The 15639-nt window shown below is 49.1% G+C and overlaps 7 protein-coding genes across 7 annotated transcripts; 5 read left to right on the forward strand and 2 right to left on the reverse strand.

Annotated features, from left to right (window-relative positions):
• Positions 1–2356: 2356 nt before the first annotated feature.
• LACBIDRAFT_147635 (uncharacterized protein) lies at positions 2357–2848 on the forward strand (the record flags this gene model as incomplete). The annotated part of the gene is made up of 3 exons (XM_001882020.1): positions 2357–2419; positions 2475–2641; positions 2704–2848. Coding segments are annotated over 3 exons (375 nt in total), but the record flags the coding sequence as incomplete, so codon positions are not given.
• A 979-nt stretch (positions 2849–3827) lies between these two features.
• Positions 3828–5835, reverse strand: LACBIDRAFT_328078 (uncharacterized protein; the record flags this gene model as incomplete). The annotated part of the gene is made up of 6 exons (XM_001882144.1): positions 3828–4351; positions 4400–4477; positions 4541–4886; positions 4966–5453; positions 5502–5579; positions 5643–5835. The coding sequence occupies 6 exons, from the start codon at positions 5833–5835 to the stop codon at positions 3828–3830; spliced, it is 1707 nt and encodes a 568-aa protein (XP_001882179.1).
• A 373-nt stretch (positions 5836–6208) lies between these two features.
• On the forward strand, positions 6209–7183 carry LACBIDRAFT_298955 (uncharacterized protein; the record flags this gene model as incomplete). Its single annotated transcript, XM_001882021.1, has 2 exons — positions 6209–6471; positions 6523–7183. The coding sequence occupies 2 exons, from the start codon at positions 6209–6211 to the stop codon at positions 7181–7183; spliced, it is 924 nt and encodes a 307-aa protein (XP_001882056.1).
• Positions 7184–7384: 201 nt separating this feature from the next.
• LACBIDRAFT_298956 (uncharacterized protein) lies at positions 7385–7665 on the forward strand (the record flags this gene model as incomplete). Its single annotated transcript, XM_001882022.1, has 2 exons — positions 7385–7457; positions 7508–7665. The coding sequence occupies 2 exons, from the start codon at positions 7385–7387 to the stop codon at positions 7663–7665; spliced, it is 231 nt and encodes a 76-aa protein (XP_001882057.1).
• Positions 7666–7764: 99 nt separating this feature from the next.
• LACBIDRAFT_328080 (uncharacterized protein) lies at positions 7765–8711 on the forward strand (the record flags this gene model as incomplete). The annotated part of the gene is made up of 3 exons (XM_001882023.1): positions 7765–7945; positions 8007–8108; positions 8149–8711. The coding sequence occupies 3 exons, from the start codon at positions 7765–7767 to the stop codon at positions 8709–8711; spliced, it is 846 nt and encodes a 281-aa protein (XP_001882058.1).
• A 501-nt stretch (positions 8712–9212) lies between these two features.
• On the reverse strand, positions 9213–11764 carry LACBIDRAFT_328081 (uncharacterized protein; the record flags this gene model as incomplete). The annotated part of the gene is made up of 6 exons (XM_001882145.1): positions 9213–10227; positions 10420–10593; positions 10925–10983; positions 11172–11231; positions 11639–11692; positions 11726–11764. 6 exons carry the CDS (start codon positions 11762–11764, stop codon positions 9213–9215), a joined length of 1401 nt encoding a protein of 466 aa, XP_001882180.1.
• A 1722-nt stretch (positions 11765–13486) lies between these two features.
• Positions 13487–15571, forward strand: LACBIDRAFT_250584 (uncharacterized protein; the record flags this gene model as incomplete). The annotated part of the gene is made up of 11 exons (XM_001882024.1): positions 13487–13529; positions 13580–13628; positions 13685–13854; positions 13906–13964; positions 14014–14212; positions 14266–14378; positions 14437–14696; positions 14747–14834; positions 14886–15210; positions 15268–15373; positions 15430–15571. The coding sequence occupies 11 exons, from the start codon at positions 13487–13489 to the stop codon at positions 15569–15571; spliced, it is 1554 nt and encodes a 517-aa protein (XP_001882059.1).
• Between the last annotated feature and the right edge of the window lie 68 nt (positions 15572–15639).

Below are 15639 nucleotides of genomic sequence, written 5' to 3' on the forward strand. Positions count from 1 at the left end.
ATTTAAAGTGAGGGCTCAGTAGCAGGAAAACGGACGCACAATCGAAATGTCTCGTTTAAATATTGTTCCTGACAGTCATGCTTGTCGGCTTTGACGGTGACGATGGGGCACCACGCATACCTTGAGTGCGTCGTGCATGTTGAAAGGGTCGAAACGTCGTTGCTCGCAACACACCAGTCAGTTGCCATGATTCTAGCGTAAAATTGTTAGGATATGTCGTTGCTTGAGAATGTTGGCTATTGAGGAACAAAAGCTCGGCACGCGACGCCGCAGCTTAACCAATTTGAAGCATAATTGAATCTTATTTCTCAAGCCTGGATGGTCTAGTGGTATGATTCCTGCTTTGGGTGCAGGAGGTCTCCAGTTCAATCCTGGATTCAGGCCTATAATTTTTACTTTTAAGACGTGTCAAATGTCGAGATGTCCTCTTTTCCTCTCCAGCCTTCTATGCAAATTTTTGTCCAGAATGCTTATGTGTCTGGCCTGAAAACTTGTCAAAAGCTCGGTGAGCTACCGCACTGCAGTGGTCTTCACACACGCGCAGATACACGCGATGTTCACACGATAGGCTTGGATTGCACGATGACGGTCGACATTGGCAGTCTCAAAAAAGTCAAGAACAGCGTCATCGGCAACCCAATAGCCAAACTCCAATTATCCCAAGATGTCAATTTCATAAAATCGTACGTACTTCCAAAGCAATCCACCTGTTCGATTGTGACTGATGTAATACATCCCAGACTGATAGACTGCCTAAACCACGACGACCTCTGCATCGAAGCAGCCCAAATCCTCTCTTCCCTCTCCTACGCCTCCCCATCCTCCTTCATAACCCTCCTCCGCCTAAACGCACCCCGCGCATTCCTCATCTCCATCTCAAATTTCACACACACCACCCCACCCTCCCTCCGCACCGCCTTCACCCGCGCCCTGCGTTCCATCACAATCTCAATAGCCGACATCGTCGGGCCATCATCATGGGGCCTCAAACCCGAACATTCCATTCGTATCCGGGAGGAAGCGAAAGAGGCTCTGGAGTACTTGTTACAACTTGATTCTTTGGATGTGTGGTTACCGCTGTTGGAAGAGGAGGGTAGTTCGGCTGTGCCGATGATGTTGGCCAACGTGTTGAAGTCGGCTGAGTATAGAAGGGTCGTGGGTGAGTGGGTCCCGTTGGAGATGAGGCAGAAGGAGGTGAAGACGAGGAGAGGGTGGGAGAAGATGGGTGTTGGAGGCCCTTTTGGGAGGCAGGGTGGTTGGGTTGCGAGGGGGTTGGTGGCGTTGTTGGGTGGGAAGGATGCAAAGGTGCGTTTACTTTCGCGTGGTTTGGAGCTGTGGTTAATATCGTTGTATAGGTACAGGAAGCGGCGTTGTTGGCGCTCGCGGCGCTGGTGAAAGATAATCCAACCGTCGCTTCTGCGCTTTGCAAGTCTCCGAATGATAAAGATCGTACGTCCTCTCTCCAACTCTAATATTCCATCCAACAAGATTTGAACAGCATCACCCCTCTCCACCATAATCACTCTAACCCGCTCCCGGCACATCGGCGTCCAACTCGCCGCCTGTCTCTGGTCCGTCCTTTTCTCTTCTTCCTTCCCTCCCTCCCTCTCTTATCATCACCACCCCCAGCGCAACACACATCACCCGCGCCCGACACCCCGCACCTTCCCCAGACGACAGCACAATCCGCATCATCCTCTCCACCCTCATCCGTTTCCTATCCCCCCAATCAACCGACACACCCCCCCACAAAACCAAAGCCGCCTTCATCCTCTACTTCCTCACCTCCGACGACCCAAAGTTGTCAGAGCTCGCGCATTCAAGGGGGTGTGTAGGCTTTTTGGGGAGGTTGGCCAAGGAGTTGGTTGTTGTCCCTCCTTCGGGCAATGGGAAGAATGGGAAAGAAGCAAGAGACGATCTTCCAGAAGAAGAAACAAGCGAAGACGAAGAACCAGAATCGACCTCCCAACTACGCGAAGCGGTACTCATGGCCTTAGCCTCCCTCTCCCTCTTCTCAGAAACCGTCCGAAGAGTCGTCACGGATGAATTGGGGCTTTTACCGTGTTTACTCGTCATCCTTCGTCGCCCTTCCTCCTACACCAAACCAAAACACGTAGGCACGCGCTACGCAGCCTGCCAACTCACCCGCGCCCTCTCACGCTCCGTTTCCGTCTTGCGCACGTCGATTGTAGACAGTGGGCTTGGCATGGTTGTTTTTAGGGTTTTTATGGATGGGTGGTATGTTGATGGGGAGGGTAAATTCGTTGATGGGTTTGAGAAGGGGGATGAAGGTAAGGAGAAGGAGAAGGAAGACAAGGAAGAAGGGGAGGACAGGGAGGAGAGGGAAGATAGGAGGGTGGTAGGGGCTGCGCTTGCGGCTGTTTGTAATGTCGTTAATGAGTTTTCGGTGTTGAAGGGGGTACGTTGTTTCGTTCGTTTTGGTTCTCTTCCATTCACTCACTCTGACTTGACAGACTTACCTCGAACAAGGCCTCCTAAAACGCCTCGTTGCGGTTTTGAACTCTGGAGATCGAACACTAAAAGTCAACGCCCTCTGGGCGATCAAGAATCTGGTGAGGAAGACGGAGACGGAGACGAAGAGGGATGTGATGCGTGAGGTGGGGTGGGGGTATTTGATTGGGTGCATTCCGTCCCTTTTTTTTTTTTTTTCGCTTTCAATTAACCCACCAACCAACCGCATAGACTACTTACAGACCCAGACGAAGCCGTCCAAGAACAAGCCTTCGCCATCCTTCGTAACCTTACCGAAAGCGAGGAAGGGATCGAGATGGTGTTTAGCGAGGTAGGACCAAAAGTGTTGGATCTTATCGCTTCTACCTTGGGTGGTGGGTCAGCATCTACATGCGACGACGTCGTCCTTCAGGTACTTCTCTCCCTCTTCCTCCCATCCCACCCCTACTAACCCACCCCCCCTTTCCCAACAAGGCTGCATACACCCTCGGCAACCTCTCCAACACCCCCTCCCCAGCCTCCCAATCCCTCCTCCTAACGCACACCCACCTCCTCACCTCCCTCCGCACCGCCCTCGCAGAATCGCGGGCAGACATCAAAAAGCCCCTCGTCTCCGCCGTTTGGGAGCTCGTTAAACCTGACCCTAGGGGAAGAAGAGGCGCGTTTGTGGATGCGGGGATCGTGGGGACGCTGAGGCGGTTGTGTGAGTGGAGTGGTGTGGGCGCGGCGACGAGTCCGGGTGGTGGTGGAGGGAGGAATAGGAGGGGGTCGAATGCTGGTACTTCACCCAGTGCTTCCGCTTCGATCGCTGTTCCTGGAAGTGCAGGAGGAGGGGGTGTGTGGGGAGGCACGGGAGGGTTTGGCGCTACTTATTTTGGACATCCGGTTTATTATCATTCGCCTCATCATCATGCGGGGGTAGTGGGGGGACATCATGGGCATGCGGGAGGAGGAGGAGGAGGAGGGTTGGATGATGATAAGGAGGTTGTTGAGCGTGCGAGGATTGCGTTGGATTGGTTGGAGCATGGGGATGTTTATGTTAGTTCTGGGGTGGGGACTTAGATTTGCAGACATGGTGGTATTGCCGTCTTTTTCTTTTTCTTTTGCCCTTTTTTTTGGGGGGGAGATTTCTGATATGTTGTACTCGTAGGTAGATGTAAATGGATTGTTGTGTCAATATAATAATTATTCTGGGTCAGCATTTTACAGTTGTACAATCTAATAGCAGAAATAAAGTACATCACAAGTCATTCAGAGATAAGGTAGGTACGGGGGGGTCAAACAGACTTGCATGAAACAGAGCAATATACTGTACAAAAATGCAGCAATTGAACGACAACAAGTCATGATCAATGCTAATCTCTGGGCCCAGGCACAGAAGCCCTAAAAGGGTTGTTCGGTTTCCGGGCAGAGGGAGTGACGCCTTGCGCGCTAGCGTGGGAGGACGCAATAGTGGGAGGCGCTGAAGCCGTCAAATCGGACCTGGCTGCGGGATGGTAAGCAGCAGATAAGGGGATCGGCACACGGGGGATAAGTCCCTCCTCTTCATCGTCCTCATACAGATCATCATAGAATCCTTCCTCAGGCTCTCGAGGAGCTGCGTAGTGGGCGCTATTTTGATATTGAAGAAGACCGGGAGGGAAATATCTCGGTGGGTGTGTGGCAGCTGGTAGCTGATATGGGTAACCGTAATTCTGCGGTGGTTGTTGGTAATGAGGCCCAGCGGGTGGAGCGGATTGGGCAGAGGGCATCGGAGGTCGAGATCCCTGACCTCCGCCTCGTTGATAGTCGTAATCCCTTTGCATTTGCGCGTACATCATATCGTGGACCCATGAAGGGATGCCTGGCCCTCCGGAGGAGTCCTGCTGGTTGATAGTACCTATTCAAAGTCAAAAGCGATTGATCGATAGATGACTGAGACACGCACCATAGTTTTTCCCGGTGTTCACGTTCTGGGCGTTTCCAAAGTTGTTGAACGTACCCGCGTGAAAGGTCCTCGTCGTGCCTGTATACATCACAAAACAGGCATTCAAATCTCAATCGTGTTCAAGAATAAAGAAAAACTGACGATTGCTAAAGTCGTTTACTGAATGATCGTTTTGCGTGTTGTTATACGACCTATTCGTGGTATTGAACGAGTCGTAATTCGTCGTTCGGCGGCTCGAATCGTTGATGGTCATGTTTCCAGAAACGGCGTTGATGCTGCCACCGTTGATTCTGACATTTTGAGCACCTTCGAGAACAGACACGGTGGAGGCTTTGGAGGACATGAGATGGTGAGCGATAAGAACGTCAACCAGGATGTCATCCCACGCTGATGGTCTTTTAAATCCCCGTTGAGCGCTCGAAGCTGACGGTTTTACCGGAGAGGGGGCGTCATCGAATGCCCTTGTGATGAAAATGTCAAATACAAACTTGCATGACAACAGAGCATATATAAAAACGCAGCAATCGAACGACAACGAGTCATGATCAATGGTAATCTCTGGGTACAGAAGCCCCAAAAGGGTTGTTCGATCCCCAAGCAGAGGGAGTGACCCCTTGCGCGCTAGCGTTCGAGGACGCAATACTGGGAGGCGCTGAAGCGGTCAAACCGGACCTGGTTCCGGGATGGGAAGCAGCGGAAAAGGGGACCGGCCCACGGGTGTTAAGCCCCTCATCTTCATCGTCCTCACGCATATCATCATACCCCTCCCGAGGAGCTGCGTACTGAGCGCTACTTTGATATTGAGGATGACCGTGAGGGAAACCCCTCGGTGGGTATGCCGCAGATGGCTGATATGGGTAGCCGTAATTATGTGGTTGTTGTTGGTAAGGAGGCCCAGCGGGCGGACCGGAATGGGAAAAGGGCATCGGAGGTCGAGATCCCTGACCGTCCTGACCTCCGCCTCGTTGATAGTCGTATTCCCTTTGCATTTGCGCGTACATGAGCCATGAAGAGATGCCTGGCCCTCCGGAAAAGTCCTGTTGGTTGATAGTACCTATTCAAAGTCAAAAGTGATTGATCGGTAGATGATTGAGATACGCACCACGGTTTTCCCCTGTGTTCACGTTCTGTGTGTATCCAAAGTTGTTGACCGTATCCGCGTAAACGTTCCTCGTATTGCCTGTATACATCACAAAACAGGTATTCCAATCTCAATCGTGGTTCAAGAATAAGGAAAACTGACGAGTACTATAGTCGTTTACTGAATGATTGTTCTGCGCGTTGTTATACGACCGATTCATGGCATTGAACGAGTCATAGTTCGTCGTTCGGCGGCTCGAATTGTTGATGGTCATATCTCCAGAAACGGCGTTGATGGTGCCACCTTCCATTCTGACATTTTGAGCACCCTCGAGAACAGACACTTTGGAGGGCATGAGATAGTGAGCGATAAGGATGTTAAACAGGATGTCATCCCACGCTGACGGTCTTTTAAGTGCCCTTAAGCGCTCAAAACTGCATCTTGGGCGCCATTAATGGTGTGATGAACATGCCGACATCGTGAGCACACCTAGAAGTAAAAACATACAGCGGAAACTTTGGCGCACTTGAGCAGAATGCCGGATGCAAGCGAGAGCAAGTTTTTTCGGACAAAGACGAACAAAGCTTGAACAAAGCCATCACTGATTCAGGCACTAGACCGTGCGAAACTTCCAGACCCTTTGTCTCCCTACAACCATGACACGAAACCTTTTAAACTGAGTCCTCGTAAAAATGTCACTTGCTCCCTCCCCTCCGCAACCACAACTGATGCCCAGCGTCGCTAAGGATCGACGCGATTACCACAAACACCCGGATTTCTACTTTCCAGATGGTTCTGTGATCCTGATCATCGAACGAACCTCGTTTAGGATACACCAGACGGTTTTATCGCGACACTCGGATGTCTTCGCCGGGATGTGGGAGGTTCCTCAGCCTTCCAGAGCTGATCATATAGACGGGTGCCCAACGGTGGAGCTGACAGATCGAGCATGCGATTTCACTGATACCTTGAAGGCGATTTACGATTCCTTGCAAGCAACCATCCTTCCCAACCCTCTTGCTTAACTGAGTTTTTATTACAGCCACTTCGACAGCATCTCAGGAAGCTGTGACCTCGCCACACTCATCACCTTCGTCTCGGGCATCCTCCGCATAAGCACCAAATACAATATGGTCAAACTCCGCCGGAAATGCATCTCCCTCCTCTCTGAAAAATTCCCCAGCACCCTCGCGGGATGCGATGCCGTCCTTGCACAACAATACCAGTACGTCCCCTCTGCCATTGTCCGAATCATTCCTTTGGCTCGGGACAACAACGTCCCAAGCATCCTCCCTTGGGCATACTACCTCTGTACCCATATCGCCATGGATGATCTACTAGCGAACACGGTTCTATCATGGCAAGACAAAGCCTTGTGTCTGGTGGGGAAGGAACGGCTCTGGGAGGTTCAGAAATCAGCGACGCACAGTATGCTGTTTGATTTCGCTCGTTCACCGCAATGCGTGGTAGCGTGCGTGTCAAAGCTGCCTCTAAGGATGAATTGGCGCGAGGCCGAAAGTTTGAGGATGAGCCCTCATCCGCTGGAGCCCTATTCGGATTGGCAGGCCCTCCATGTTTGTCAGAAGTGCGTGGCGGCTGCGGAGGTTCAGCATAAAGCGGGGAGGGAAAAAGTTTGGGAACTCTTGCCTGGTTTCTTTCAGCTTGGGAGTTGGGCCGATATTCATAAAGATCAGGATTGTTGACACACATACTTTAGATACTTCTTTCGATCGTACAAAACGTTATTGGCATTTTTTGAATGAGGGAGGGGCAGATTTTGCGGAATTTCGTCCGGACGCCCACGTGCCTCGCAACATCGACCGTCGACGGCCTGTAATGAAAACCCGATATGTGCTACAAGAAGATGAGGGCCCAACAACTTTTTAACGCGATAGGAAGCTCACATGCATATGCCTTTCACCCCGCCTCCACGGTCGACTCGAAAGGCTCAAGGTTTTGCTAGCCAACCTGGTTCGCGTGAGTTACTTCTGAAACTGTGAAATTGTATCAATAATAAACCTCCTTAGCTTATAGTGGCGCGGCGACCAGAAAATTGGAATCTGCTTCACTGGCTTTTTCTTTGAAAGACTGTCATCTTGCTCACCCGTCCCTCTTGGAGGATTGTAATATTCTCTTATCCGAGGCGCCTATCGCGGCGGTTTGCGGGTGTGTCCAAACAACCTGACAAAGTCGTCAATTCATGAGCGCTCAAGGGGGAATTTAAAAGGCAAGCGTGGGATGAGATCGCCTTATCGCCCACCATCTTTCGTCCGTCCAAACCACCATGCCTATGTTTGAAGGTGCTTCAGGTGTCACCGTCTCTGGTGGCAGTTTCAACGACGTTGCTGGAGACATGACTATTAATGATTCAAGCAGCCACACAACGAACCAGGGATCGTTCAATGTCACCAATGAGACGCACAACTCAGGCAACAACAATTTCTCGAGAAATGACTTCAGCAGGAGTAAGTTTTCTCGATTCTTGGATCCCATTGAAGTTAATCAGAATAAAACTCTTTCCTCTAGACAGGACGCATAACGTCCATGCTGGAACGGTCAACAACTTCGACGGCGCAAAGAATGTGAACACTGGAACAAACTATGGTGCGCACCCCAGTGTCATAGTTCGTGCGTAAGCATTTATGATTTGATACCTAACTTGACATAGGCTATATCAACCAAAATGATCACCGAGGCGCCATGCCTTCACGGGAACCATATGCCCCGCAAATGTACAACTACCAGCCAAGTAGGGGCCAGGGATCTCGACCGCCCAATCACCAGGCCTATTCCACCCCTCCTGCTGGCTATTATTACCCCGAACAAGAACATTACCACAATGACTACCAACGCCACGCAGATGGGCGGCCCAGAGGCGCCCCTCGATATCAAGGTCACGCACCATATCCGCCCCCTCCCCAAGGATATTACCGCTACCAGGTGGATCCCAGGGACGAAGAAATGTTAAATGGGACCATGGAAGGCCCATATCCAGGGGATGATGCCTTTAACGACATTTATGGGCGAGATGAAGGCGAAGAATTTAACCCCTACGGGGCCTATCCTCCATCCGCTGAGGGCTATATGCCAGCGTCCTATCCGCGAAGAAATCCCGACGTGGTGGCTTCTGCACCTTCTACCTCCTACGCCAGCTCGCAGAGCGGTCCACCACGTATGAATTCGAACAATCCTTTCCTGAAGGCTACCTCCAAAGATAAAGATCGTTCATGATTTTGTTTTTGCTTTCCCATTACCCCGCAATCGTCCTTTACCATCTTTGTACTTTGACTGCCCATGGATCTACCATCATCTCAACACTATGAACCGTATATGACTTGTTCTGTACCATATATTTGTATTTTGGATATAAATTATAACAATTGTAAGTTTATCGTTCTGTGTTTGATCTGGGTGGGCCAGAGCGCTGTTTTCATGGATAATATGTCTTTCGAGGCAGGTGGAGGATCAATGCGAGATGGTTCTCTTCAACACTAACGCCAGAGAACTTCTAAATGTGTTCATTATTTAATTACGCTGGAAAGATAGAGCATCTACTACTATACATTAAGATTATGTTCCGAATTGTAAATAGGTACAAGCTGCTGATAGCCCAAAAAGGTCGTAAATGGCGTAAAAGAGGGAGAGCGATGCTCGCAGAGCATGGTACTCGCGAAAACGAAGAGCGCAAGAGATCTAATAGTGGGCGGGGTATGAGGACCGATGGAAGTCATATCACTCCAGCGCCAACAGCCGCTGTCTCTCCAACTCGTCCCAACTCGGAAGCTCAAACATGCCTGGTATAGCTTGCCACATGCCCTCGCTCGCCAGCGCGCACTGGCCAGTAAACGCTGATTGGCAGGGCTTGCAAAGCCCTGAGTTGAACAACGCGACGTTGTCCTCTGCGAAATCCAGAATCCCCGCAACGCCCCAGTCACACAGAATCTCGGCACACTTAATCCGCGTTGCGATACACGACGAGCCCTGACAATCGACCTCATCTCCCGGTACCTTGGCCATCTCTATAGCGTCTTTGTTCTGCTGCTTCAGCAGGTTCGAGCGCCCAATTAGGCAGAGGCGCTTATCGTTCCATGGGAGGTCAAGGTGAGATCCGTGCCAGCTCACGCCGTCTAGTGTCTTCTCTATTGGGTGGCTGCAGATGCAATACATCACAGATGGTAGAAGCCAGGGGAGGTCGAATTCACGGGCGAGAAGGAGGAGGGCGAAAGGGGTGTTGTCGATTGCTGGGACGGTGCGTTTGGTATCTCGCACCTTCCAGTCAGCAAGAGTTGTGGGATAGGTGGTAAGGAGATGTTGCATTGCTCGAATACGGAGATATTGGACGTCGTATTTCGCGCTGAGCCGGAGAATTCCGGCGATAATGGGGAGGTGCGTGGCTGAGGGAGGTGGCTCAAAATAACTGGGGGGCAGAATGAGACAAGGTTGATTGTCATGGACGAAGGAATACCTGGAATCAAGGATAGCTTGTAGGAAGTACGTCATGTCCTCTGCGGAGTCGTACACCTCGATAATTGGGCATCCGTCCATCTTGGCGTTGCCTTCTGCCGGTGGAGGGAATGCGAACATGTCCCTGAATACGGAGGACCTGGCAGATAGAATCCCGCTGTAGATCCGGAAAAGCGAGTCCTCTGCACGTAAGATAAGATTGCCATCTTCGAACCAAAGAGATTCGACGGGGGTGAGACCAGCTGGGGTATCAAGGAGGGATGATTTGTGGGCAAAAGACATTCTATGGGTACGGGGTATGATTATGATTATAAAGCGAGAAGTAGAGGGGAAACAGGAAGATAACGATGAAGCATCCAAGCAGAACCGAGTATTTGAGGCCCCTCCAACTGATCGTGGGTTACATGTGTGCCGCACGCGGCTAGCGCAAGTCTGGTACAAGAGGAAGAGCAGCATCATGTTTGGCTATTTTCACCCGAACAAACACCGATCGATCACTCGGCTCCTTCCAAGACCTTGCCTTTTCGCGGTCTCTCTGTGCACGTCCTCATGGTGGCCACTCTCATTAGGGCTGGAAAAGAGCTTGTTGTTACGGCAGGAGATGTCAAAATGCCACAGTTGTGAAGTTGTATGGTAATCATGCTGGGTTCTAAAAAGATATGAGGCGATCTCTGAAAATTTTAATTGCATTGATCGGGGAATGGAGAATTGCCGACGGATGTTGAATGTTACTTCAACATTTATTTCTTCAACGATTGGCGTCTAGACCCCGGGTTGGTCAAATGACAAAGCGTCGTGGTGGCAGTTGATTAAACAACGGGACTTGTGTGGTTTTGATCCGTCAGCGCTTCAGTGATGACATTCCTAGACTTGAAACCAGGTACTACAGTCATGAACAAGCAAGGTTGGTACCTTGGGAAAGAATGAATATCTGACAATTTAACTTCAGATTTGGAACCAGAACATCCAAAAACACTTACATAGCCGGAAGAAAACCAATGTTGAATTTTTCTGGGTCTTGCTGTAGTAAGCCATCTGTCTGCTTTAAGTTCCGTCAGTATGGATGGTAATGAATCTACAAGAAGTGGGCCTCTAATTTTGAATGTGAATGTGGGGTATCTATCGGTCAGAGGCAAGTTACAGGGCCAATTTAGTTGCTTTAAGTGGATCACAAGTTCTAAAAATTTTCAAAGTGCAATTTAATGCAGAGTCAGGTGTAATACTAACCATGTGGTATATCATAATCTTTTGTATTCTCCAGTTGACGACTTCAGACTGCAGGTGATGCTGTGCATTTTAGGAAAAGTTCAGACCTAAAATCCTCATAGTTTTCGCAATGCAATTTTGCAGTTCATGTCAATCTGACCTACAATGACAAAACCCAGATATTGTAGTCTTATAATTATTCCAACTATGTCCAGTTTTATGATACTGAGAAATCCACTTCTGAGATAATTTCAATGTCCCATGAGTTCAAAGATGTCCCAGAGCTTGTTATTTCAATCACCAGCCCAAAACGGTTAATATTGGCTCTTTTCTGAAGAGTAATATGGCAACCAAGATCCAGACTGGTGCAATACTAAATTTTCAGCTTCTTTTCTTAGAAATCTATGTGATAAAAAATGGGCTCTCCCCTGTCCATTTACAATGTTTTCTGAGATTGCTTGTTACCGACAAATACAGCAGCACCTCACGGCGAGATCTGACATGGTCTCTCTCATCTCATTTTTCTCACTTTCATGGTTATGCTTCACTTAAAAAACAGTATCTGTTAGACTCACTTGTAATGCAATGTGGTTTGTTTTCAAGGTTGTATCCATCTTATGTCAGGGCCACAATTATGCACTGGGATCGTCGATATTTAATTTTAGTAACATTGCAATGGGCTCGCGAACATCATATGGCTAAATCGGGATTTCTCCAATTTCCTGATGTGGGAGGAACAAACTACGCAAGAAGTTCGGCGACGAGCAGGTGACTTGTACTTGAAATACTGTAGATTTTGTGCTGTTGGCTCATTGACAGATTTGAAAATCTGATCTTTAAAGAGTCGAGGACCAGTGCTCGCGCCGCTAATTGATCATGCCAATAACGCGAAGATCTTGGGTTCAGCCGCCCTTGACCATCACAGCCATGTTCTTTTCTTATGTCCATACACGACCGCATGCACGTAGAAATTTGATGACCTTCAAATTCGAGAACTTTGCATATATGTGCATTCCCCCTGATGCCCATTCTCAATTTGTAAAATTCAACAGTTGAGAGCGCGAGAGGTCCTGTTCAATATATGATCAGTCTAGTCAGATACTTTCCCACCGAGTCAAGGTCAGCTTCACACGTGCGCACCATCTTATTAACAAATTCTCTCTCCATTCTACTCTCATCCCGGCACGATAGTTAATCAGGTATGCTAGCTACGTAGCATTACGCATTGCATCTTGCTAGCCGGTCACATTCGAAGAACCTATCAGCCGCTTGAACAATTGATACTTACGAACTTTGGTTTTTTATTTGTAGGTCGTTTAGTAGTTTCCTCTACTTTGTCAGGAATTTACATGCGATTGTAGGTCCAAGAAAGCAGGATTTTGAGTAGAAGAAAATAAAGGAAAATATTCCGAACTCCCTACGTATGCGAATATGATGTATACTGGAAACATCTTAAAACTATGCCTTCCTCTTGCGGATCAGTCGTCTCCCTACGAATACAAGGCGACACGCACACATTTGAAGCGTGGTGATCGTATTCATGTATGCGAGCGGGCCAAGCATGCGCAGATGTGACATAAACCTGTAAACGTGAACCGTAGGTCGACATGCGAGGAGGAAACGGCATTCGGTTCGGTGACGAGCAGGGAGTTTCTTATAAAGCAAAAAAAAATTGTTCAGAGGTTAGCAGAGCTGGAGCTGAGCTGAGCATTTCCAGAAGTTACGTGCACAATGTAAACTGAGTGTTACCATTGTGGGCGCCCCAGTCGGCCCTGCTTGCGTGTGGTGACATTCAATTGAGACGTATGAAGATTTTTGAGTGCGCTCTCAATGCCCACTTTCCAAACCTTAGAAAAATAAATGCGGGCCGCTCAATGGCTCAAAAGGTGGATCAACGGTCTGCCGACCAGAAAATCTATTTTTACTGATCGATCTCTTTTTTTTTCTTTCGTCACTCCGATATTTGGACTTGTTTGGAAGACAAGCGGATTGAAAACTCCCTCACACAACCCTCACACTCGCAATATTTTGGAAGGAAGGATGCCCTTAGCGTAAGAGCCCACAACCTGACGTTCTACATTTATGCTTACTGATAGAATTGTAGCTCTAGGCTCGGTTATCCGGATCGTAGCCGTCTTCGGAAAGTTCGCTATGTTGCGTGTTCTTTCATCCGGCGGCACTACCGTTTACGACTTTCCCCGCGCCCCCACCCCCATGCCGCGATCGAGATCTTTCTCTCGTTGTGGGGGAGCGTCTTTTCACTTAAAATCTAGGACATCTTGCATGGCTGTTTCTTCGTCCTAACTGTCGTCGAACTCACTCCCTCCCGACCGACGATGGCTGCAGCGCAACACATTTACCAGAATATCCGGGTTTACTGTATGCTTTTCCCTTTCTGATCTCAGTTCCCCGCTGACCTTCACAATTAGGGCTCGCTTTTGTAACGTACTGGGGAATTGTACTTTTCGGTTACGATACGTAGGTCAACATTCAATATTTGTTCTTCGCGGAAGCTCATTTTGCCAACTCTCTAGCGGTATTGCTGGAGGCGTTGTCTCGCAAACTTTTTTTCAACACCGCTTCGGCTTGGTAAATACCGATGGAACCATCAACATTGCACGCTCAAATGAGGTCTCTTCCAACGTTGTTTCTGTCCTTCAAGCTGGAGCATTCTTTGGCGCTCTTCTTAGCGCACCACTTTCGGGTTCGGATAGCTTTATACACGAGAGCTACCACATTCCTAACCCTCCCACAGCCTGGGCTGGTCGTAAATGGACTCTTGTTGGGTTTTCCGTAATCTTCGCTGTTGGGGCTGTAGGTTGGTTCCGTGATGAATTTGAGGTTCTTCTAACTCTCTTCCCAGATACTCGCCACCGTCGCAGATCGCGGTCTTGGTTTGATCTATGGCGGACGTGTCGTCTCAGGATTTGGCATTGGCGGTATTTCCGCCGTTGCCCCCGCCTATGTGTCCGAATGTTCTCCAAAAGATGTTCGTGGGCGTATTACTGGTCTGTTCCAAATCATGGTGGCTCTCGGCGTTATGATTTCATACTTCCTCAATTGTTCGTCATACATCCCCTCAGCCGACGGCGTCGTAACTGACTTTATTTTCTAGATGGCATCAGCCAAAGCCCTACGTTGAAGTCCAGTCCTCTGATTTGGCGTCTTCCATTTGGTTTCCAGCTTGTTCCATGTGGCATCATGTTGTTCGGCTTGCTCACCGTCAAAGTTTGTCGTGGCTTTTCCTCGTATAGGATTCCGTCATTCATTGACACATTTTTTTTAGGAATCGCCCCGTTGGCTCGCTTCCGTTGGCCGCCACGACGATGCGCTTCGCAATCTCGCCTATCTCCGCATGGATCGCGAGGATTCAGAGTCTGTTCTTCATGAGATGGCCGAAATCGACACGGCCATTGCGGAAGAGCACGCTGCGCGTGAAGGCTTGGGGTTGAAGGAGGCTTTCTTTGGGAAAGGCAATTTTATTCGTTTCGTCATCGCTTTTGTGATCTTCCTCCTCCAACAATGGGGCGGACAGAACTCGGTTGGGTGAGTTTGACTTGGAATTTAATGGCTGCATTCACCAATTTCATTTTTAGTTATTACGCCCCTCAAATCTTCGCATCCATCGGGTACACCGGTGCAAAAAATTCTCTTCTTGCATCCGGTATCTATGGTGTCGTTAAGGTGTGTCGCATTTTCCGCTTTGCCAATTGTGGAGGTAACATCTCTTTCCAGCTTGTCGCCACAACATTTTTCGTCCTCGTCCTCACCGACAGCCTAGGTCGGAAAATTTCTCTATTTATATCCTCAATGGGAATGGGCATTTTGTTTTTCATCATCGGCGCTATCCTTAAAACAAACCCTCCTCCGAAAGCCATTCCTGGTCAGATCATTAATCCTCCTCCCGCCTCCAAGGGTATGGCCGCGATGTTGTACATCTACGTCTGCTTCTATTCTTTGGGATGGGGCCCCCTTCCCTGGGTTTACGTCGCCGATATATTCCCAACTCGGACGCGGCACTATGGTCTCGCTCTCGCCAGTGCATCCCAATGGCTCTGGAGTAAGTTTCACGGTACACGTGAATCATTATCGACTGACCAATCCTGTTCGTCTTCAGACTTCGTCACCTCTAAAGTTACGCCACAAATGGTCACGAATCTCGGTTACAAAATCTTCCTCATGTTTGCTACGGTCAATATCGGAGCGATGGCCACATTCTCTCTGTACGTTTACAGTCCACCTGTTCTTTTCCAGCCACGTGTTGAACCCGCACTCCCAGCCTTATACCAGAAACCAAGGGTCGTAGTTTGGAGGATATGGACGTCATCTTTGGCTCTATCACGGCAGAACAAAGGCAGGCTAACATTACGAAACAAGAAGGTGCGTCTATTCTAACAACGTCCAACGTTGAAATTTTGTAACTTAGCGTGCAATAGACGTCGAGAAGCGCGATGTCATGTCGAATATCGATGATAATGCCCCAAAAGTC

The sequence above is a fragment of the Laccaria bicolor genome, genomic scaffold, assembly GCF_000143565.1.
Source record: "Laccaria bicolor S238N-H82 LACBIscaffold_15 genomic scaffold, whole genome shotgun sequence".
Lineage (NCBI taxonomy): Eukaryota > Fungi > Basidiomycota > Agaricomycetes > Agaricales > Hydnangiaceae > Laccaria > Laccaria bicolor.